This window comes from Mustela erminea, chromosome 3, assembly GCF_009829155.1.
Source record: "Mustela erminea isolate mMusErm1 chromosome 3, mMusErm1.Pri, whole genome shotgun sequence".
Lineage (NCBI taxonomy): Eukaryota > Metazoa > Chordata > Mammalia > Carnivora > Mustelidae > Mustela > Mustela erminea.
Window position 1 is genome coordinate 56,595,702 of NC_045616.1, and position 23,618 is coordinate 56,619,319.

A 23,618-nucleotide genomic window follows, 5' to 3' on the forward strand; every position below is an offset into this window, starting at 1 on the left:
GTGATCTCTCTCTGTCAAATAAATAAATAAAATCTGTTAAAAAAAAAAAAAAAAAAAAGAAGAGGGGAAATGAAGCGAAATTGGCATGCTTGAAGACATGTTTAAAGAGAAGCTTTTTATTAGCAGAGCCATAGGTCTGCAAAAATGTAATCCTGCAATCACAACAGTATACTGGGCTGTGGCTACTGGTTTCTTGTGTATCTCTCCTGAGACACTTTTGTCAAGGCTTTGTGTTTACTTATTTGTCAGTTAAATTCCCCCAACTATTTTATTTAGTGTGAGCGTAGGTGATATATTTGCATAGTTCACATTTTTTCTAAATATCTAAGTACACACAGTGAAAATCTCCAAGAGACCTCTGCCAGATACCCACCTCACCTTCCCACAGGCTACCGAAGTCATTAGTTTCTTTCTTTTTTTTTTTTTAAATATTTTATTTATTTATTTGACAGACAGAGATCACAAGTAGGCAGAGAGGCAGGCAGAGAGAGAGAGGAGGAAGCAGGCTCTCCGCGGAGCAGACAGCCCGACGCGGGGCTCAATCCCAGAACCCTGGGATCATGACCTGAGCCGAAGGCGCCCACTGAGCCACCCAGGCGCCCCTCATTAGTTTCTTATCAATCTTTTCTCATACAGTTTAAGTAAATGTAACTGTTTCTTTTGAATTGATACAAACAGTAAGCAGCACACACACCCTTATGCGTCTTCAGGTCAGACTTTAAACTCCAGAGAGCAAAGGTGGTCTGAAATCCAAGCTGGTCTGAAAGCCAGATCAATAGGTCTTGACAGGAAGGACACGTGGGAAAGGGGCAAGAGGACAGAGGGCAAGAAGGGATTCTCACTAGAACCCAGGTCCACTCTTCCCGAGCTGCTGAGTCCCAGAGGAGAGGCTCAGGGTCCTCCAAAGCTCAGGAACAGCTGGGAAAGGAACAGAAGCTCAGTCTCTGACAGGCTAAAAGCAACCAGCCCTCCAAAAGGACGCTAAAGGCTGGGTGGGGAGATAGGGCGATAGCCAGGACAACGGAAAAGGCCCTCATAAAAGTGTCTGATGCACAGCTGACTAGACCCAACAGAATCATGGCCAAACAATGGGACCTTTGGACAACTGATGAACAGCTTCAGGAAAAAAACTAGATTCATTCCTGTCTGAAGGAAACAAAATCATGATTCAGAGTTAAAGGTTAATGAGTAAGACGCTCCTTAATTTTTTCCTGAAGTATGTATTCTAGTCTAGTATAACAAGTTACAGTGAGAAACACATGTCTATGTTTCATGGTTCCTGTAAAACGTTTTCGTCTTTGAGCTACAGTATGTTATAAAGTAAATGCAGCCACACCCACACCTGGTGCTGTAGGTAGCTCAGGCTCCAGGCAGCCCCAGCCTGTGTCACACACAGAGACCTTGCACGCCAAGCACTACCCTGGAGTGGGAGGAACGGTGTTAACAAGGCATGGCCCAGAGACACAGGGATCATTTTCAGAAGATTCAGGTAAGCAAAGCCATAAGGATATAAACCCATCTTGGTTGCTCCAGCAGGTTTGGCTCCTATCTGATATTTTTGCCGTGTCTTCGCCACAAGCATTTTTGCCGCATTTTCATGGTATGATTAGTGGTAAGGCAATTGTGCCATAAAAGATAAAATTATAGGGTACCTGGGTGGCTCAGTGGGTTAAAGCCTCTGCCTTCAGCTCAGGTCATGATCTCAGGGTCCTGGGACCAAGCCCTGCATCAGGCTCTCTGCTCAGCAGGGAGCGTGCTTCCTCCTCTCTCTCTCTGCATGCCTCTCTGCCTGCTTGTGATCTCTGTCAAATAATAAATAAAATCTTAAAAAAAAAAAAAGATAAAATTATTAAAAAATTTTTAGAAAGGGGCATTCATGGGACACCGGGGTCACTCAGTCAGCTAAGCATCAGCCTTCGGCTCAGGTCATGATCCCAGAGTCCTGGGATGGAGCTCCACATCGTTCTCCATGCTCAGTGGGGAGTCTGCTTCTCCCTCTACCCCCACCTGTGCACAATCTCTACCCACCCACCCCCACGCCCATCAAGTAAATAAATAAAATGCTTTTAAAAAAGGACATTCATTTTTAAAGATATAATGAAACATGAAATATGAGTAACAAAGTTAAAAACATTTTATTATGAAATACAAAATATTTAAATATGTTTAAAATGTGTGTAGAGTCATGGCAAATCTGAGCAAAGAACTAATTTTATTTTGTGGATTATACCTAAGTACTTGCCTTCAAAGTCTTTCATTCATGATATTATGACTTTTTGTGTGTGTGGATTTTATTTACATATTTATTTATTTTGGCCTTGGTACATTTCCTTGTTCAGCAGCTTATTTTTTCTTTCTTTGATAAAATTTCCTTCTTCATTGAGAGACTTACCAGTTTCCAAACACTTGGATGCATATTTATAATTGAGCTTTTTAAAAAACTTTTATTTATTTTTTATATACATAGATGGAGTACATGAGTAGACTCCCTGCTGAATAGAGTGCCCCACAAGGGGCTCCATCCCAGGACCGTGGGATAATGACCCCAGCCAAAATCAAGAGTCAGCTGCTTAGCCAACTGAGCCACCGAGATGCACTTGTAACTGAGCTTTGTGTTGCATTGTCGAAGTCTGCTACATTGTTGTTTGTTCTTGGCTTATGGTCGATGGACATTCCAACGTTCTATGGGAAACGTGGGTTCAAACTCTATGTCACTGTATGAAGGCTAAGATTTTACACAACAGAAACTGGGAGTATTGCATCAATGGAATGAAACCAAACTGTCCACCAATTGATGAAACCAACAAACTGTCAAACCAAATGGGCAACCAGTTGTTTTGTTGTGTTTTGTCTTATCTTTTATTGCAAAATTGTGTACGGCCAATTATTTATGCAGCTGAAGGTTTGCAGCAAAAATGCCTGCCAGGAAGCAAGCCTCCACTGTAACTACATAGCACCAGTCTGTCTACCTGCAGGAAACTAACACCTTCCACAGTGTGAGTCTTACACATCCAAACCCACCAAGTGACAACAAATACCACAAAAATAAGGAACCAATTTTAAACCTTGTATAGTTTTCTCAAATGACTCATCAGGGAGCTGACAATTGAGTCTCTGCCAACCAGGCTGGAGTGTCAAAAAGGAATTAGCTTTTCTTCAGAGTGATGAAAATTCTGATAGTTGCACAACACTGTGAAGGTAATTAATACCAAGGAATTCTACACTTAAAAATGGTTAAAATGGCAAATTTTATGTTACATACATTTTCATCACAATAAAAAAAATTCAAATGATGTTGGTAGAGGTTTTTTTTTTTCCCTTGGGAGAGTAATATTTTTTAATGTCCTTATTTAGTCATCTTAAATATATTGCCCACTTTTGTCTTGTTTTGTGTTTTACATTTTATTAGTCTAGGAAATCCAAAGTCATGACCCTACTTCAGCTATACCCCAATGAGAAAGTAACTAACGCTAAGACTGGTTATTTTGCACAATCCACAATTCACTGTAAAAAGACGAACTTCAATCCGTAACACCTTTTTTTTCTGTCATATGTATTTCTTCGGCAATGAACTGCCATAAAAAAAATTTACTATACTTTTAAAAGAACTAAGAAAAATAGGTAATAATCCAATCCATGGGATGCCTGGGTGGTTCAGTCGGTTAAGCCGCTGTCTTTGGCTCAAGTCATGATCCCAGAGTCCAGGGATCAAGTCCTGCATTGGGCTCCTTGCTCGGCAGGGAGCCTGCTTCTCCACCTCTGCCTGCTGCTTTGCCTGCTTGTGCGTGCACTCACTCGCTCTCTCTCTCTCTCTCTCTGACAAATAAATAAATAAATAAATAAAATCTTTAAAAAAAAATCCAATACCATATTTCTACATTGTTTTTCTGCAACGAATTAATTGCTTGTGATCTCTTGTTTGCAAGAGATCATCTAAATGACACAGCAATAAGAAGATGAGTTGTTTGGTCATGGATTTGCTTTCATAATTTGGTGAAATTGAATGATGTCCACTGGATTTCACAGCAGAATTCGTAAAATAATAATGAGGCCCTGCTGTTTCCCCTGGAGACAACTGTGGTCTTTGAAGGGCATCAAATCTTTCAAGTCACTGTCATTGATACTCACTAATAGAAATACGAAATTTCTGTGACTTACAAATTAAACTTTAAAAAAAAAATCTAGTCCTTCCGAAAGAAGCATATGTATGCTGCCTAGTTTTATGTATTCTTTCATACTTTTTATTAAAATTTTAAAAAAACATAAGAGTGCTTATTCTGATGATCAAGGTTTATTTTTAGCTTTTGCATCTTATTTGCTTTGCAACTGCCTGTTGATCAAACAGGTTGATTTAAACGTTAATTTCAAACCACTTAGGTTTTCGCAGTCAAGGATGAAATTCAAGGCTTACTAGGCAAGCCAGGTGCAAAGTTGGACAATTGGGTGCAAAGTTGGTCAGTCGAGCACTCATGCTCCATCCCCTTTCCTGCTCTTTGTCCCTGCCCTCTCACCTCTCCAGCTGATGTGTTTCCTGGCTCACCCTCATCATGACCACCTGCTATGATAAGCCTGACAAAAATCCCCAAAAGTCAGTATTTTCATGAGGCAGACCAGTCAGTGAAACACCCAGAGCTCCTGACTCACAGGCCAGTGCTCTCTCCTATATCTTTTTTGTTCTGCAACAGGTCACTCTCACCAAAATGCTCAGTGCTTTATGATCTGCAGTGCCGATCTTCTAAAAACAAGCAAACTAACAAAAAGCATTGTTCTCAATGCCATGCTGGTGGTTTAGATTAATGAACACTAATGACCCTCAGTCACCTGATGTGTTACACATTACACGTCTTTCTTAACCTTCCAGCCATGGACTTCTGGCACTGATTACCTCCATGCCGCAGCCTCCCCACCCCCCACCCCCCCAAAAACTAAGAATTGCAGAATTTAAGACATTCTGGCAGGCTTGTTAGAAAAATTACTTTATGGGAGATCAGTAGAACTTTGGTATCTGCTCTATTCTCAATATTATACCACATAAGTCATCATCTACTCACAATGTTGGATTATAAGCAAATAGTACCTAAAAAAATTAGAAGCGTACACTTCTAAAATACTACAAGGTGATGTGTAGGTAACCACATGAAAAAAAAATTAGAAGTCTCAGTCCCTTATACAAGAGTTTTGATCTTTGCTTTGACTCTTTAATTTATGAAGCACTCAGACCTTGTATTCATTCTGGAACACCTGATGATTATGTGAAAACACAGAATAATTTCTATGTCTCCTTTATCATACAGGTGGCATTTTATGTATTTTTTCAGCCCACGTGGTTCAAAGCTTTATAAGTAAGTGGAGTTAATGTAGGCCAAAATTACGCTCAGTGTCAGGTGGTATCATATTTGAGAAAAACTGGGAGATGTACGCAGTAGGAACAGTTAACGGTGAGTGCACACTTATTTTTGATCAGACCTGACTGTGAGTGCCCCACACGTCTAAGAGGTCAGGGAGACAAGCTAGATATTACTATCCCTAATTCACAGGTAAAGAAATGAGAGCTTAGGGGGTGCCTGGGTGGCTCAATGGGTTAAAGCCTCTGCTTCGGCTCAGGTCATGATCCCAGGGTCCTGGGATGGAGCCCTGCATCAGGCTCTCTGCTCAGCAGGGAGCCTGACCCCACCCCCGCCTGCTTCTCTGCCTACTTGTGATCTCTGTCAAATAAATAAATAAAATCTTTTTTTAAAAAAACGAAAGAAAGAAAGAAATGAGAACTTAGAGCTTGCACAGCTTGCTCAAGGCTACAGAGCTATTAATCAAGGAGGTGCGGTTATAACAAGGTATCACATCACAACCCTTATTCCTAACTACTGTAATATCCCTTGTCCCTGTGGATTTGGACATCAGCTTTGACTTGAAAATAAAAATCTTGTGAGAGTCATGAAACTGCAGCCTTCTATAGCCCTGTGTCAGGTCTCAGCAGAAGCCTTGGCAGGGGAAGCTCACCGCCCAACTGTCCTTCCAGGCACCCGGGTAGGAGATGTTCCCTACAACCCTCAGGCCTTGCTGAGCGGTCTACAGCACTTTCCTCCCCGCCCCCTGGAAAGAGGACACGTGTGGATGCAGCAGTTAGGGATATTGTAGGGGGAAGATAACAGGTAGGGGAGCTACCTATGTATCTACCAATATAGAACTAATCTATATTGGAGAGATTTACCTTTCATCCCTTATGATTCTATGATCCTAAATAAAAAGATAATAAAACCTAAAGGAAATGTTTAATGAACTGGATTTAGGATTCATTTTAATTAAGCCATTATCCTCTTACTTATTATCTATTCCAAGAGGGGGGCATTAATAGCTTTGTTAAACTTTTCAGTTTCTGCGGATTGGGGCTGACTTATAAATGAAATACGATCATTTTAAAATAGTCATTCTGGGGTGCCTGGGTGGCTCAGTTGGTTAAGGGACTCTCCTCAGCTCCGGTTGTGAACCGGCGTCCCGGGATCCAGTCCCGCATCGGGCTCCCTGCTCAGTGGGGAATCTGCTTCTCCCTCTAACCTTCCTATGTCTTGTGCCCTCTCTCATTCTCTCTCTCTCTCTCTCTCTCTCTCTCATAAATAAATAAATAAATAAATCTTTTAAAAAATACTCATTCTGATCGTATATGTTAAAAATATAACCACTGGGGCACCTGGGTGGCTCAGTGGGTTAAGCCTCTGCCTTCTCCTTAGGTCATGATCTCAGGGTTCTGGGATTGATCCCCGCATCGGGCTCTCTGCTCGGCAGGGAGCCTGCTTCCTCCTCTCTCTCTGCCTGCCTCTTCGCCTACTTGAGATCTCTGTCTGTCAAATAAATAAATAAAATCTTAAAAAAAAAAAAAGTATAACCACTGTGTCTCTCTTTGGACACTTTTTATTTTGAAATCTGAATTCTGTGTATGCCATTAAATAAGTAAGTTATGGGATCTGTCTGGAGGTGAGTGGGTGCTCTTCCTGACCTGTGCATCCTAAATGATTCACAGCTGAGATTTAACGCAGTCCCTACTTGCCTCAGGCAGGAAGGGCAGCAGAGGTTCATGCAAAGCAGTTTCTGGCAAGCTTCAAAAGCTGTGTGTAGATGAGAAGGTATGTCTGTGTCCAAGAGTTTTTATATTGCTTTCTCATTTTCCAATCTTGCATGCCCTCAAGAGACCTTGTCAAGGTCAAAGGCACAATAAGCTCACCGGGTGGTGGGGGGAACCCCAGAGAAAGCCAAGATGTAAAAAGCACAGCTGGCTCCCTGGGGAAGGGCAGCCCCAAAGACTTGGCAGGCAGGGACGATTGCAGCGCTCTCTGGAAGGCTACCTCGGTCTTGGAGTAGGAGGAGGGAAACCAAAGGGCAAGGAAAAGAAAGGTGGGAATGAGATCTACTAGAAAACAAGGTGTATCAGAAAGCAAAGACGGGGTAGAAGGAGATTTAAGGGAACAAAGAAACAATTATTTGGTTAATCAGGAAATAAATACAACTTTGGATATACTTTCAGCATATCAGTTTTGAGGACTATATTTCAAAACCTGGAGGGATTCTTTGTTTTTTTGTTTTTTGTTTTTAAGCATTGGCTAAAAATACCTCTCTGATGTCTAGTCTTTGTGTGAAAGTAAAATACATACATCGTGTGTGAAATGCTTGAGAATAGCATATCACAAGTGTATATTTGAATAGAAACCACAAATGTGAGTATATTTTCTTTGGCCAGAATAGTACAGTGAAAATTGATCACGTTGCTTTATAATTTTGCTACAATTAAAATAAATATTTATTGTATTAGAAAGCTCAGGTGGGAAGAGAAATTTGCCTACCTTGAAATTTTTCATTTGTATTGATAAAATTCATCATAAGATTATGTCATTTCACTTGGTCTTATTTCCATATTTTTGATATTTAAATAGAGGAAAAAATAGAATTTGTTGTTAAATTATCAAACTTTGATGACTGTGGAGTTTTATATTCAGTAATTTTCAACTATTATAACTAAAATCCTTCTTTTTTCCAGTGGTTTAAAAGACATGACTACCTTGTAAGTGCCCTCTAGGTATTGAAGGTATCTTTCTATGCAGTTCAAAAAATATTACTGTTCAAGAATGCAAAGAAGCTTATCACCCAATGCTACTCTTTGTCAGATACCCTGTATGGATAGCATATTTTATTTAAAAAAGAAAGCCTAAAAGCATATTTATGTTTCTTCTTTTTTAATTTTTTAATTTTTATTTTTTTTATTTTAGCAGAAAATGGCCCCCGTCTACTCGTGGAAGCAGAACAAGCCAGGGTGTTCTCACATCGAGGTGGCAATGTTACACTGCCATGTAAATTTTATCGAGACCCTACAGCTTTTGGCTCAGGAACCCACAAGATCCGAATTAAGTGGACCAAGCTAACTTCAGATTACCTCAAGGAAGTGGACGTTTTTGTTTCCATGGGATATCACAAGAAAGCCTATGGAGGCTACCAGGGTAGAGTGTTTCTGAAGGGAGGCAGTGATAATGATGCTTCTCTGGTGATCGCAGACCTCACCCTGGAGGATTATGGGAAATACAAGTGTGAGGTGATTGAAGGATTGGAAGATGATACTGCTGTGGTAGCATTAGATTTACAAGGTAGGTATCTATAAATCATTTTAAACTTGGAAATGATAATTAATCATTTTCTGTGACGAGTAATGTCTAGTGGTAACCATAGCGATTAACATGAGAAATCAGAAGTCCATGCATAGCAGGCTTCTTTTCTTTTGTATTTTGCAGTCTGTCACTGATTCCAGCTTTCATATTTGAAATGTACACACAATAGTTAGACACAAAATTGAAGCTATTTTCAAGTAGGAGCGACGTGCAGTGGAACTGAATTAATAATATTTGGAAACTGCCTTATGCTATTCAAAATTGAAATCTTATGACAGGGTTATTGAGAAATTTAGATTGGATGCATTTTTATTATACTTCTAACATTATTTCAGTTTCAAAATAATGGCAACTTTTGTGAAGGACATCTGCTAACTAAAATACCAGTTATTATATTCTAGAAAGTAACTGTGAAATCTTAATTTAACAAAAAAGCACCCTCCAGGTTTATTTAAATAAATAAGTCAAGAAGTAAACTTTTTTAATGATCCAGAGTCTTTTAAACACCAAATACCAAACGATATAGGCATGCTGGGGGAATTTTTTTCCCCTGAAATATGTAATCTACTCAGTAGGTTCAAAAACCAAAATGTAGAGAATGCTAAACAATAAAAAGTGTCCTCACTGCCTAAAGTCCACCCTCTATAGACCCCACCAGTGGGGAAACTCTTCTCTGTTTCTCATGCATCTCAAAACATCTTATATTCATGAATTTCAGTGTTTCTTTACACTGAAGGATGAGTTTTTGGCTGCTTTGGTAGAATACTTCCCTTCCTTATGCGTGTAAACTAGAGGTGTGTGTTTGCGAGAAGTCCCTTTTGTAACCTAGGACAGATTTGTGCTTTGGGAAAAGCATCTGTTTGCCCCACTAGCATATCCCTGAACAGGTGACCCTCTGAATCCCACAGAATCCCATCACACACATGGAGACTTCTCAGCTTTATGTATCTAATAAATTGCATGATGTCATAAAGTACATTTTTTGGATCTTCTCTTGTCTCTCCTTTTTCCTCTTGTCTCTCTTAGTCATAGTTCTTGGCTCCTGATTCTGAATCACCTTGTACTTTTTTTTTTTTTATTGAGTCACATGAATATCCATAAACATTGGCATTATTCAAGATGAAAGAAGTGATTGGTTTAGGGAAAACAGTTAATCATCAAATATGAATGACAACCAATTTTCTTTATCGAAGGGGCAGCAGGCAGTGGACAGACCCTCGAGCTAGTAGTACCAACCAAAACTTTCAGGTTAGTCCCAGTTCTACCAGTATGAGTTTTGAAACTGGGGAAAGTTACTTAATCCTTGTACCTGGCTTCCTCATCTATGAAAAACAGGTTGAACTACATTATTTGTTCAGTTACTTTTTCTTCTAAAATTCTGTTTCTATACCATGCCACATTTACTATCTCCCTACATTTATTTTAAAATGAAATTTTAAGTGACTAGAAAGCAGTGGAACTTTCCAGAAATAGAAGGAAACCATAAAAATAAATACAACGAATATAAGATATCCAAACTCCGCCTGGATCCCTGCTTGCTAAGAGCTTTGAGCATGGAGCCTGCTATACTTTTGTTTAAAAAGGAAATTTACAATGTGTCAAAGGATGATGCACTCCAAGGTCAAACTGAGACTGTATTCAAGACATACTTAGAGGTGTTGAAAAGGAAATATAAAAAGAGTAATTTTTTCTGCCTAGGCCCTTCCCCATCCCAAATCACCACATTTTCCATGCTATTAGAACACTTCCCTACCATATAACCCATTAACATATGAGCCAAGTAAATGTGTCCAAGAAACCAATTTAACTGATAAATATTTTTGTAAGTGCTATTTCGGTGCCAGGAGATGTGAAGATTTCCAAATCTTGGTTCTTTTCAGTCAACGGTCTGACAGGCTGTTAAAGATTCTAATACACTTTCGAAAATAAGTATTTTAAAATAAGCAGAAATTATTACATTGTAGTTCAACTACCCTTCAAATACAATAAATAAATAAAGGAAATAAGGTAGACTTGGGTTATAGAGTAAGCAGGTACAAAGCCATTGCTCTACTCCCATGCGCCCTGTTTGGTTCACCTCAGTAATCCCCCTTGACAGAGGAGACTTAGGGAGAACTCCTTTTCTATGGTAACATGGCCAGTAGTAAGAGCTAGAACTGGAATTTGCTAGCAAGAACACTGGAAGAAGCCTCTGCTTTTATCCACTCTCATCCAAGGAGGAGAAATTCTCTGTTGGAGAGAAGACCAGAGACTTCCAAAAGGTAGCAGTCTTTGTCAGTTTCTGGCTGCAGAGGATTCTTAAAGCGCCCAGAGTGACTTGGGTGATCATCTACGGGCTGTCTTTGGTCACACTGCATTAATTGGTGTGCTCATGGTGGCTCATGATGGTTCCATTCCCCTCCCTGAAGGTAGCGTTTTTTTCTGCCTTTCTTGTGTGCGGTAGAAAGGGTAGAAGCAGTCATTAACCAGAGCACCTGCCTTGAAACAGCTAACATTTTAACCTTCGGCACACACGAATCCATTTCTGAACAACTGAAGAACATACACATCTCCCAAGAGTAAGATTCGAGTTTCATGCTGTCCCTTCCGCTCCATAGCTGTGAAGCTCTCGCACCTTACAGAGAGTTCCATTATAGCTCTCATCACACTTTGTTTTGCAAAGTTTGCCGACTTGGCTTCTCCACCCAGTACCTACAATCTAGTTGAGGGTGTCAGGTGCCAAGAACAAAGTTGTTCTTGTAAACTACTTGTTTACAAGATTGAATGTTGGATACAATGGATTTAAACTTTCAAAGACATAAACAAAACATGCACACCATGGACGGGGCATGGAAAGTACTGCAAAGCAAGGAACGCTTGATTGGGTGAACCTGGTCCTTCCAAAGGCAGAGAGCGTAAAAAAGCAAGGGAGAAGACATCACGGGTGTGAGAGAAAAACTCCTCAAGGGGAAAAATGTGAGCAGCAGGTGCTATAGACAGTCTGCATCCACATGGATTGGTTTAAGGTTCTCAGCTTGGCAATAGGATAAGATAAAAAAATTTTTTATCACAGCCAATTTCAAACATTTAGAAAAACGGAATGACTCGTATACTGAATCCCAGTATACCATTGTCCAGCTTCAAAAATTACCATGATAGGGCGCCTGGGTGGCTCAGTGGGTTAATCCACTGCCTTCGGCTCAGGTCATGATCTCAGGGTCCTGGGATCGAGTCCTGTATCGGGCTCTCTGCTCAGCAGGGAGCCTGCTTCCCTCCCTCTCTCTCTCTCTCTCTCTGCCTGCCTCTCCATCTGCTTGTGATATCTCTCTGTCAAATAAATAAATAAAATCTTTTAAAAAATTACCATGATAAAGACACCTTATTTATTTTTTTAAATTTATTTGACAGACAGAGATCACAAGTAGGCAGAAAGGCAGGCAGAGAGAGGAGAGGGGAAAGCAGGATTCCCGCCAAGCAGAGAGCCTGATGCGGGGCTCTATCCCAGGACCCTGAGATCATGACCCGAGCTGAAGGCAGAGGCTTTAACCCAGTGAGCCACCCAGGCACCCTAAAGACACCTTATTTTATCTCGCTTTGGATAATCCCATTTGCACTGAATAATTTTCAAGAACAACTCAGATAGCATATTATTCTATTTATGTATGCTGCAATATGAGGCAAGGACTCATATTTTAAAATGAAATTACTAAAATAAATTTAAGATAGTTATTGTAGAATAACATTTGAAGAAGCTTGGTTGGTCTAACCTGAAGGTAGACATGGAGAGTGACTTGGTAATTTCCACTTAGTCTGGGACAGATGAGCAAGGTGCCGTGATTATATACTTAAGAGTTTAAGGACCATGTGGCAAAAGAGATTTTGTGGTTAGCCCTTAATAGCTCCAACCCAGTGTTTGACTTTTTTTTATTATCAGTTACATTCTTACATGTGACCATTAGGCAAGTTTCAGTCATAAGTCCTCATCAGTCTGCTAATGTATGTAAATAAGGCCAAGGAAGCATATCATTTTAAATGTCATGATGATGCTTTTTCAGCTGTACTTGTACAATGTTTTAAATTATATTGGTCCTTTAATACATGCTAAATGCTATGTTCTCCAAAGAATTTCTCCAGTTAGGACAAAAATCATTCTTCTTTAAGATGTCCAAATTATATGGTTTGTATTTATAGTACAAGATTTTATTCTGTCTTGGATTTAAACTCAACTAAACGAAAAATGTGACACTTTTTTTTTTTCCAATCTCCCATTGTATTGGTTTTCTGCTAGTGACAATGGGGCTAGCTACAAAAAAATACAGTCTGAGAACTTTTAGAAATAGAAAAAAATAATTCAGACATGTGTAGAGCACTGAGAGGCACTAGAAGGGGCATTGAGGAAGGGAAAATTATACTCGTGGTGTCTATTACTCAAGTTACTGGAATTGATGTTAGCTTTCATATGGGCTATGGAATGAACATCCTTCAGATGTCTGAAAATTGACATTTGCCAACAAGTAGGATGAACTGGACTGTGCAATTATAAATATTAAAGAGTATGTTTTCAAAATGTATTTCTACTGACTAAACCACTCACATTCTTCTCCATACGTAGATCATCTTTATTAATTCCCTTTGTCATGATGCATACCAGCCGTTCATGGGAAAAGAGACAACTTCTGATTACATTTTGACGTATGAGGATAAAATAATCATACTTGGAAAATAATCACACGCCCTTCATTTCCACCGATGGAAGTTGACTTTGTATTTTTGTAATGCTCGATGAAAGCGATATCCATTCCCTCTATAATTCAGCTACAGGAAGTGCACATTTTTTCCACAGAGAAGGCTTTCTGCAATTACAGTCTTAGATGTTGAAATCTTAATTCAGGGGAAGTAAAATAAGTAAATAAATAAAACACTAGCAAACATGCAGTTTCAGAAATGTCCCTGCTTGTAAGAAACATCTGATTATTGAAATGTGTGCACCAAATGAGCACAGTATGGTGAAACTTTTACAACTTTGGCTGAGACACAGAAATAGACCTTGATTTACTTGGGATGCATTCTTTTCCATAAACATAAACATTAATTAAAATTCAAGTAAATGTTTTGAATTAATATAACAATAAGTTAGCCATTCATTCCTACAGTTGCAAAATAATGAAGTTTCAGTATTGGGTTTCATTATGACTTTTTTTTAAATAAGATTTTATTTATTTATTTGACAGACAGAGATCACAAGTAGGCAGAGAGAAGGCAGAGAGAGGGGAGAAGCAGGCTCCCTGCTGAGCGGAGAGCCTGGTGATACGGGGCTCGATCCCAGAACCCTGGGACTATGACCTGAGCTGAAGGTAGAGGTTTAACCCACTGAGTCACTCAGGCGCCCCTCATTATGACTTTTTTTTTTTCATTATGACTTTAAGAAATGTTTGCATGAAGTTATGTTAAATTTGAAAGGAACTTAAATAAAAATACATCACACTGAATTTGGAACTGAATCAATCATGGTAACATTCAATGGTTAATCAAGAACTACTCAAGAAAATTTTTTCCTAATTCCCACGAGAGTCCACCAAATGCCACCACAGTGAATTTAAAACCAGAAAGGCCATCTAAGTCTTAAAAACCATTGTAAATTAAAATATTCTACAGTCTCCACTATTCCCTTCTTGAGACATTTGGGAAACGGACTCCAACCCAAATGGTTTCTCCCTCCAGACTGAAACACTTTGAGATTTTTCTCTCACTTGGGGTCTAGCTGCCAAGGAAATCTTTCTTGGATAAATTAAAATTTTTCTTTTCGTTGGCATTGCTGGGATTCTGAGGAAAGAGGATGAAAGGCATGAGGGGACAGGGAGAGCTATAGCTGTTACTTCCCAGCCCTAACTGGGTTCTTAGCTGGATGCCTGGAAATAGCTCTTCTTCGATAGAACCATCTCAGGCTCCCCCCAACCCCCATCACTGCAGGGGGCAGTGGCAACTGAGAGAGTCTTTTCCTCCTTCCTTTTGGCTCTGATTCAACTTACAGATCCCTCAGCCAAGAACCTGAGAAGGCAGGATGAGATCAGGAAGCCTTCCTGGATCCCTGCCTCTAGGGAACATTGCCAGCTGGACCGTCCTAGAGGGACAAACGTGTCCTGCAGAGGCCTTGGGTGGACACGACTGGATTTAGGCTATTGAAATTTCTTCTTGTAGACTTTTCCAGGACAATTTATAAAAGAAAACATTTCCTGTGTCCTGGTTACACGATTAGTGAATTGTATATTCATCTTGAACAGGGTCTGCGGTCTCATAAAATAGCACTTGTGATATAACTCACCCATTACTGTGTCAGTGGGACAATTTATTATATTCCACAAGCTAAAGCATTAATTATTTCTAATTATAACCAAAAATCCAAGGCAAGGCCTTAAATAGCCATTCTGAATTAATTGTCTTTTATGGGGAGACATTTTGAGGCAGGAGTCCTTCTGAAAGTCCTGCAAATGATACAAGTTTGCTTTCTGATGACATAATTCTTATCGTTGAAAGAAAATGCACAGAAAATTAGGAGATGGCTCAATCATTTCCAGTGATTATCTGACCCAAAAGAAGGCTTTGGGGAAGCCATTGTATCTTCCCAAGCAAAGTCAAGTCACACTGTTCATATTTGTTAAGGGTTTTTGCCCTCTCAAATATTTAACTTAATTCTTTGGCATTAACTCCCCCGATATTTATTCTGTATCTGCCTTGTACAAGACAAGCTTTGAGAAGGGTTTTTTTTTTTTTTCCTATTTGCAAGAAAAATGCTTTTAAAAACTCGTTTCTATTTACAACATATGAATATGGATGCTGAAGAATTATTTTTAAACAAAAGCTCTCATTTTTATTGTGCATACAGAACAGAAAAAAAAAAAAATAAGATCAAAGGCTACAATTTAAAGTTGAAATGGATAACAGAGCCAGGATACCCTCAATGGAGTATGGAGTGAGGTATGCTCCACTGTAAAGAATTGGCTTATTAATATGAAATAAAGCTGCTTAATTAGGTTTTTGTTAAATATGTAAAATGATTTTTTTAGTTTCTCCAAGTAAGAAACCCCCTAAGTGAAAGTTACTTAGATAAGTAAGTTTTTAGGAGCATATATAAAATAATGTATCTAATTTGAATCACTTGTTACCATGTTTGTTTACACATTTAAAAGGCTGGCCTGGGCACCCCGATGGCTTAGTTCTTAAGTGGCTGCCTTCACTCAGGTCATGATCCCAGGGTCCTGGGATCCAGCCTCACATCGGGCTCCCTGCTCAGCAGGACGCCTGCTTCTCCCTCTCCTCCCTGCTTGTGCTCCCTCTCTCACTGTGACTCTCTCTGTCAAAAAAATAAATGAAATCTAAAAAAAAAAAAAAAAAGAAAAGAAAATGAAGAATGAATCATAAATAAAAATAAATAAATAAATAAATAAAAGGCTGTTTAAGTGGGGCGCCTGGGTGGCTCAGTTGGTTAAGCATCCAACTCTTGATTTCAGCTCAGGTCATTATCTCAGGGACTGGGATCAAGCCCTGAGCTGGCTCTACACTCTGTGCCATGGAATCTGCTTGAGATTCCCTCTCTCCCTCTCCTTTTGCTCCTACCCCCCAAGGCGCTCTCTCCCCGAATAAATAAATAAAATCTTTTTAAAAATAAGTAAAAAAAATAAAAAGGCTATCCTAAGCTAATTACTAATTATATAACTACTAACAAAAAACATGCAAATTCTGATAAATTCCTTCTCTCTGAGCACTATTTCTATATCTTCCCCCATTATCAATATTCAATATTGACTTTTTCCGGGGCGCCTGAGTGGCTCAGTTGTTAAGCATCTGCCTTCAGCTCAGGTCATGATCCAGGGTCCTGGGATCAAGCCCCGCATCAGGCTCCTGGCTCAGCAGGAAGTCTGCTTCTCCCTCTCCCACTCCCCACTTGTATTCCCTCTCTAGATGTCTCTTCTTCTCTGTCAAATAAAATTGTTTAAAAAAGTAAAATAAAATAAAAATCAATTTAAAAAAAAAATTGACTTTTTCCTAGCTGCAAAGGACTCAGTAGTAATCCATTTTAAAGTTATTAACAGAAGTAGTAGAAGGTAAATTCTCAAGGAAGCTATCTGAAAAATATAACCCATGGGTGAATCATTCCAAAAAGGTGAATGTTAAAGTTTGAATTGAACCCTTAAGTGAAAGGGTAATTCACTGAAGTCATCAAACCACATACCTTAACTGTGAAATGCTCAGAGCTGAGAGGCTGTTTGTAGGGGAAAGGAACCACGAGAAATCCCTGCAAGCTGACCAAAAACTGTAACTTCATCTGATGGAGACTGTATTCTGTTTTCACCATTCAAGTGACATTTGCTCATGATTGTTACTTTCTGTACCACTGATCCCTTGGTCTCTCCTTTGGACAGGTGTGGTATTCCCTTACTTCCCACGACTCGGGCGCTACAATCTCAATTTCCACGAGGCACAGCAGGCGTGTCTGGACCAGGATGCTGTGATTGCCTCCTTTGACCAGCTGTACGATGCCTGGCGGGGCGGGCTAGACTGGTGCAACGCCGGCTGGCTCAGCGACGGGTCTGTGCAGTACCCCATCACGAAGCCCAGAGAGCCTTGCGGGGGCCAAAACACGGTGCCCGGTGTCAGGAACTACGGGTTTTGGGATAAAGACAAAAGCAGATATGATGTTTTCTGTTTTACATCTAACTTCAATGGTAAGCTATTAAGCTCTTCAGTAATAGTAAGATATCACTGCCTTCTTTCCTGTCCTGGGGATCAAGACGTACTATAACACCACACTCAATTTTTAATCTTACATGCTTTGACATATTGCCCTGAGTTAGAAAAGATGAAAAGTTCTTTAACGTCATAATTTAAAAAAATATTCACGTGAGCAAAAATGTCCATTTCTACTATTCCTAGGTATTATTGCATCTGATTGTAATTATAAAATGGTTTAAGTTGAGATATTCTACAGGGTCTGTTTGTTATTGAACAGACAATAGAGTATAATAGAGATGTGTGCCATGGGCTACTGATCTCTAATTGAAGGGAGAGTAGCCTCTATGTCACACTCTAAATTACAAAGTCAATTATGTTCATAGTTGATCAGTAAAACTCACAATAATGAGAGAGCTCAGAGTAAAGAGGACTTTGCAAAACAAAAACAAAAGCCCAACAACAATAAGAAACAAAAAAAGTAGCAATGACACTGGAGACGAAAGCAGAAGAGATACGGGTTGTTTCTGTGTTGTTGATGGTAAGTCTGTTGCCTTCAGTGTAACTCCCAACCCAGTCTTCCCCATCCAGAACCAGCTACACAATTTGTGGGACCTAGTGCAGAATGAAAATGTGGGTTCAAAATTTATGCTCAAAATTCATGTTCATAATTATTTTCAAAATTTATGGTCATAATTATGTTAAAAAATTATGCATTTTAATATGGTGACAGAAGTACATTCAACATACATGGAGCCCTGTGTAACTGCACAGGTCACACGCCCATAAAGCAAACCCTGGCCCCATCATTTTCTATGTTAGTTCCCTGGCAACATGCTTTGGGAAAAACAGCGAGGGATCAGGGATGAACCAACTTTCTGTAAAGGGCCAGATAAATATTTTTGGCTTTTGTGGGCCGCACAGTCTTGTTGTAACTACTCAGTGTAGTTTTATACGTTGTAATGCAAAACAGCCACAGATAGTATGAAAAGGAAGGGTATGCCTGTGTTTCAATACAACTTCTGGTGACCCGTGTGCAGTAGTGTGCGGACCTCTGGTATAGATGACAGAGTCAACCTTCTAACTCATGCTCTGGTGGTCTCCACCTTTCCTCCAAATCACATTGTCTTAGTCTCACCCAAAAGAACAGGCAAGCATTAATTTATACTGCAGAAAGTTATATGTAATGGAGGGCGAGATGTCCCACTACAATGTGTAATCAGGTAAGAGAGTCTGATTATATTCCACTGAGACTCAAAGTCTGAGAAAATCTTCCACGTAGCATTTCAGCCAGCTGATGTCCTACTTTATACATTGTATGTATATTTAATATACACTGAAGGTATTTCAGTAATTAACTTTATTCAATGAGTAGCTAAGATTAATCCACTCTTTCTTGTGCAATCAAGAAATGGTTAGGTGTCAGAGCTCCCACTGAATACATAAATTCATCCTCTTTGCTAGTAACTGAACAGACTCGGTTCACATTCTGAGTTCGCATTATTTATGGCAAGTGACTTCCTGTATTTTTTGCATTTTCATACTGTAGTCTTTGAATCAGAATAATGCCTTATTGATACCTGTAATGAAAAGGACTTGTGGGCTTTTGATTTTTTTTTAAATGGACTTTTATGTCAGGAATGTTTTTTGATCTTTTCACATTCAAATTTTGCCTCTCCAGAAACTTGTGCTAGGGTTCAGTCTTGTACAGCTAGAATTTAAATAGCTCTTCCTTTTAACATGGAATTCTGTCTTCTGTGGTGCTACAGAAGGGCCCTTTTAGTCACTAATTAGCTAACAGAAAGTGCATCTGTCATTTCCCTTCTCGGTTTCAAAGCTCTAAAAGGGCACGTCTGAACTCATATTAAGGGACAAGGAAAAAACTAATTTAATGGAGAATGACCCGGGGGGCGCTACGTTTAACCCACAACCCTGCATCGCTCTATCTCCCCCTTCCAAACGGAACACTTCCGTTTGGGCTGCTTCCATCTCTGGGCAGCTCAGCAGCAGACCAACGCATGACTCTCTCCCCTTCTCTCCGCAGGCCGGTTTTACTACCTGATCCACCCCACCAAGCTGACCTACGACGAAGCGGTGCAAGCTTGTCTCAACGACGGTGCTCAGATCGCAAAAGTGGGCCAGATCTTCGCAGCCTGGAAACTTCTGGGATACGACCGCTGCGATGCGGGCTGGCTGGCGGATGGCAGCGTCCGCTACCCCATCTCTCGGCCGAGGAGGCGCTGCAGTCCCACGGAGGCTGCCGTGCGCTTCGTGGGGTTCCCAGATAAAAAGCATAAGCTGTATGGTGTCTACTGCTTCAGAGCATACAACTGAGTGTGCCTCTAGAGCACATCAGTTTTAAAGTCATTAAGAACATGTGAAAGGTTTTTTGGTTTTTTTTGTTTGGGTTTGGTTTTTGTTTGTTTGTTTGTTTGTTTTTTCAATACGAACTCGTGCAAGTTACCAAAACTGTGATAACCCTTTTTTACTTACTGGAAAGAGTCATTTTCATAAAGACCAATTCATGAATTTGTTTTTGTAAAGCTATCATTCAATATATATTATAAATTAATATAATTTTAAGGGAAGCGCTAGATAAGGAGGCTTTAGAGCCAAATTGTTTAGGCTACATCATCCCGGTGAAGTATCCTTTCATGAACGGGGCACGCAATAGCTTGAGGGTTGCGAGGGTGACGTTAAGGAAAGTGCAGCTACTCAGAGCAGCAGCTTCCACAAGCACAAATTTTACACATTTGTACAATTTTGAAATGCACTACAATCTACAGATTAGAGCAACGGATTTGAAATACAGGCTTCTTTACAGAAACTGAGATTCCGAGAGGTTGCACAAAACTCAGTTTCACAAGGGAACAATCTACACTTTTCTAAAATATGTTATTTCAAGTCTCCAATAAACAGAACGTTTTAGTCTTTAAAATCCTGCCTTTTTGACCAAAAAAAAAAAAAAAAAAGAAAGAAAGAAAGAAATTTATATGGACTCCAATGCATAGTGACAAGCACAGTTAAAACTCCTTAATAACCCCATTTATATGAAGTATGAAACATAAATGAGCAGATAATATTTAACCAATGAGAGACTCCTATCTTCTTTTAATTGAAATGACAGGTACCTGAGAAAATCATTAAATCTTTTGAGTAGCTTTACCGAGTTATATTTAAATTCTAAGGGCCGTCTGCTAAGCAGCATTAGCATCTACTCAGGGCAGTTATATAGATAAACTGCTGGACAGAAAAATTGTAAAATTTAGCAGCTTGATTTTATGTTAGCCTATGAAATATATTGTCCTATAAAAATAACTTTAAGCTATTTAATATTTCCTTCTTATTTACCTTACAGGAAAAAAATTTAAACCACAAAAGAAATGAGTAACTCAACACTTGCCTAACCAACAACAGACAACCAAATATAGACCCAACTTTCAAAATTCCCATTATTCTTCTTTGTATATACTAGAAAGCCCAAATGGTGCCTGTGTGTGGGGAAACAAGAGAACAAAGTCGTTCTAAACCTTCCTCCAAATAGAAAACGTGGTCAGTGATGTCACTTTCCTTCATTAGGCTTAAATGAAATGCAGAATCTCCCATCAAAGAGTTTACACTAAAATCTTCAGGGCTTTAAATGAAAGGGTAAGGCCAGCTTTAGAAAAACAACTTTAGACATTAGCAGCTCCAATATTAAATAAAGCTCTGTTTTCCTATATTTTTATGACTGTGAGACCCCGCAGGGACCAATATTTGTATTCAAATTACATTTCATGGTTTCCCATTGTTTCACAATGAGTTCTAATAAATGGGATTTAGTATAATAATCCAAGTATGACATAGCTGGTATGCTTTCATGAATGTTTTTATGTAGATTTTCCTCCCATGAACATGAGTAAATAAATCTGTTTCCTGAATTGATTGTGGTTGCATTTAAAGCTCTGTAATAATTCTAATAAATTTACTCTATAGAGGTACATGTGTGGAAGGTATAGAACAATTGGAAGTCCATGAAACCATAATTATACCCATACATTATCTAGAGAAAATATTGTAAATAAAAGTAGATCATTTCTTTTATCGAAGCATATCTGGGAAATTTCAGATGCTTCAATATTAAAAGAGGATAGTGTATGCATGCACATTTTTACATTAGGTTGGATATGCAAATTGTACAAAAATATAAATCCAAAGAGGTCGTAAAATTTAACTCAAACACAGCTGATACAACTAGCATTCAAACTTCTAAATTAAAAATACCTGAATGATCTAGGGTAAGATGAATACATCATTTAAAGAGGGGACCATCTCCAAAACAGCAACTTTAACACCTCAAATATGGGGGGTAGCATATTGGAGGGAGACCATGTGTGAATGATTATGACCCACATTACAAGAATTTTATTGGAAATGCAAGTGGGAACACATTTCTATTGAAGCAGGTATATAATTTTCAGTTATTGCTGCAGAACTCTACCTTTATAATATTAAGCATAGTAGGGTTTCTTAACTTTTGAACTTACTAGTATTGGAATTGGTGCTGTTCAAAATCTCTGGAGTGACTGTTAGCTAATTAAAATCTATACTGATTGCACACCATTTTTCCATGCTTATTAAAAAAAAATCTTAACGGAATGAATACTGCTGGGCAGAATTTTTATCTTCTAACTTCCCCCAAAGGATCAGAGTCCCCTTCCTCCTTTGGACTCCTTCCTAAAGGAGGGTTTTTTTAATGTTCTTATTTTACAGTTTTTCCATCAATGTCTCTTTTCCTACTTCATTCCCCAAGATAGCTCACTGAGGATTTCTAAAAAAGAAAAGCTATCCTAATACATATAATTCCTAAAAGAAAGTCAGTATAGCACTGACGAATTCAGAAATTACTCCTCAGACTTGGGTTCCAAGAGTACCAGAGGGATGAGGTGGGAGTCTCAATTAGGAAATTTTGTTTTGACCATTTTGTCCATAATTAACAATCGTGGCCCATACAAGGAACAAAGCTGACTTGCAAATTTCAATGAGATACCTACATTTGAGAACACCAAACAAAAGAAATGATTTGCATGGAAAGAGGGAATGGGAATGAAAATAAGTCATATTAACACTGGAAACCATCTTTAAATGACTGCTGCCATATTTTATCATGGTAATCTTTAGTCAAATATGGTATTTGTAAATTTGAACGTTCTGTCATAGAAAGGGGGCCGGTACCTATGTTTAAGCTTTATTTTATGCAATAATGTAGTTGCTTATTATTTTGGCAATTAGAAGTAGACTCAAAGGAGATTCCAATTTGGTTGCTGGCAGCCATACTGGGTTTCTTCAGATCAGTGCTCCAAAGAATACGGTGGTCCCATAGAGTAGCTGACCACTAAGGAGGAGAGAAATAAAAGGGAATTATCTATCAGTTTTCAACAAAGAATGCATCAAGAATGATCAATGGAAAACTGACAGAGTTGTGTTGAGAAGTGAACTGTATCATAGCTCACTACTGCCAGAGCAGCAATGATGTACAACAAAAGAAATAAGAAATTCAAGTCATTAAACCACCTGATTAAAAGAAAAACCAGTATTTAAAGGCATTTAATACCTACTGAGTACAAATCTGAGGAGAAGAACCAATCTGTATTATCCCCCGCAAAATGTTTTCATTTTCTGTAAGATACAATGAACTGGTAAACAAACATTAAAAGTCAATTTTGTGTTACCCCAGTATCTTTTGATTCGTCTGAGTTGTAGAATCTTAGCTATTAATCTTTGGTCAAACTCTATAAATATACATTATTTCAAGAAAAGACATTTAACCCATCCTTGTTTTGATACATTTCAGTTCAAATTGTAAACAACGTAACAAAATTTCCATTTCTTATTATTTTTGCAAAGTTGGGAGGAAAGTGCCTATCTGTGGTAATGCTAAATCACCCATAGTATATCCCAAAATTTTTGGCTTTTTTTCCTTTTTATATGATTCAAATCTTCATTTATTTTGCTCACCATGTTAGCAATCCCAGAAATCTGTGGTGTTAAATTAATATGCTTGACATGCTTTATGACCTCAATTATTAGCACTGAATTAAAAGAAAGATCCTTATTTTCATAGTAAAGTCCTTATACCCCAATAACAAGGAATATACCTTCCCTGAATTTTCAACATGGAGAATACTTTCTGGAGATCACTGGCATACAGAAACCACTTCTTGGGTGTAAGAATCTATAGCCGGTACAATGACTTGAATGCAAACACACCCAAAACAGTTTGAG

General features: G+C 38.9%; 1 protein-coding gene across 1 annotated transcript in view; it reads left to right on the forward strand.

Annotated features, from left to right (window-relative positions):
* Nucleotides 1–23,063, forward strand: part of HAPLN1 (hyaluronan and proteoglycan link protein 1) — a 79,869-nt gene extending 56,806 nt beyond the window's left edge. Inside the window, exons 3-5 of the mRNA XM_032335812.1 lie at nt 8,256–8,627; nt 17,048–17,350; nt 19,399–23,063. Of these exons, the coding sequence (XP_032191703.1) occupies nt 8,256–8,627; nt 17,048–17,350; nt 19,399–19,688 (965 nt within the window). The 3' untranslated portion in view covers nt 19,689–23,063. The remainder of the gene's footprint in view (nt 1–8,255; nt 8,628–17,047; nt 17,351–19,398) is intronic.
* Nucleotides 23,064–23,618: the final 555 nt, after the last annotated feature.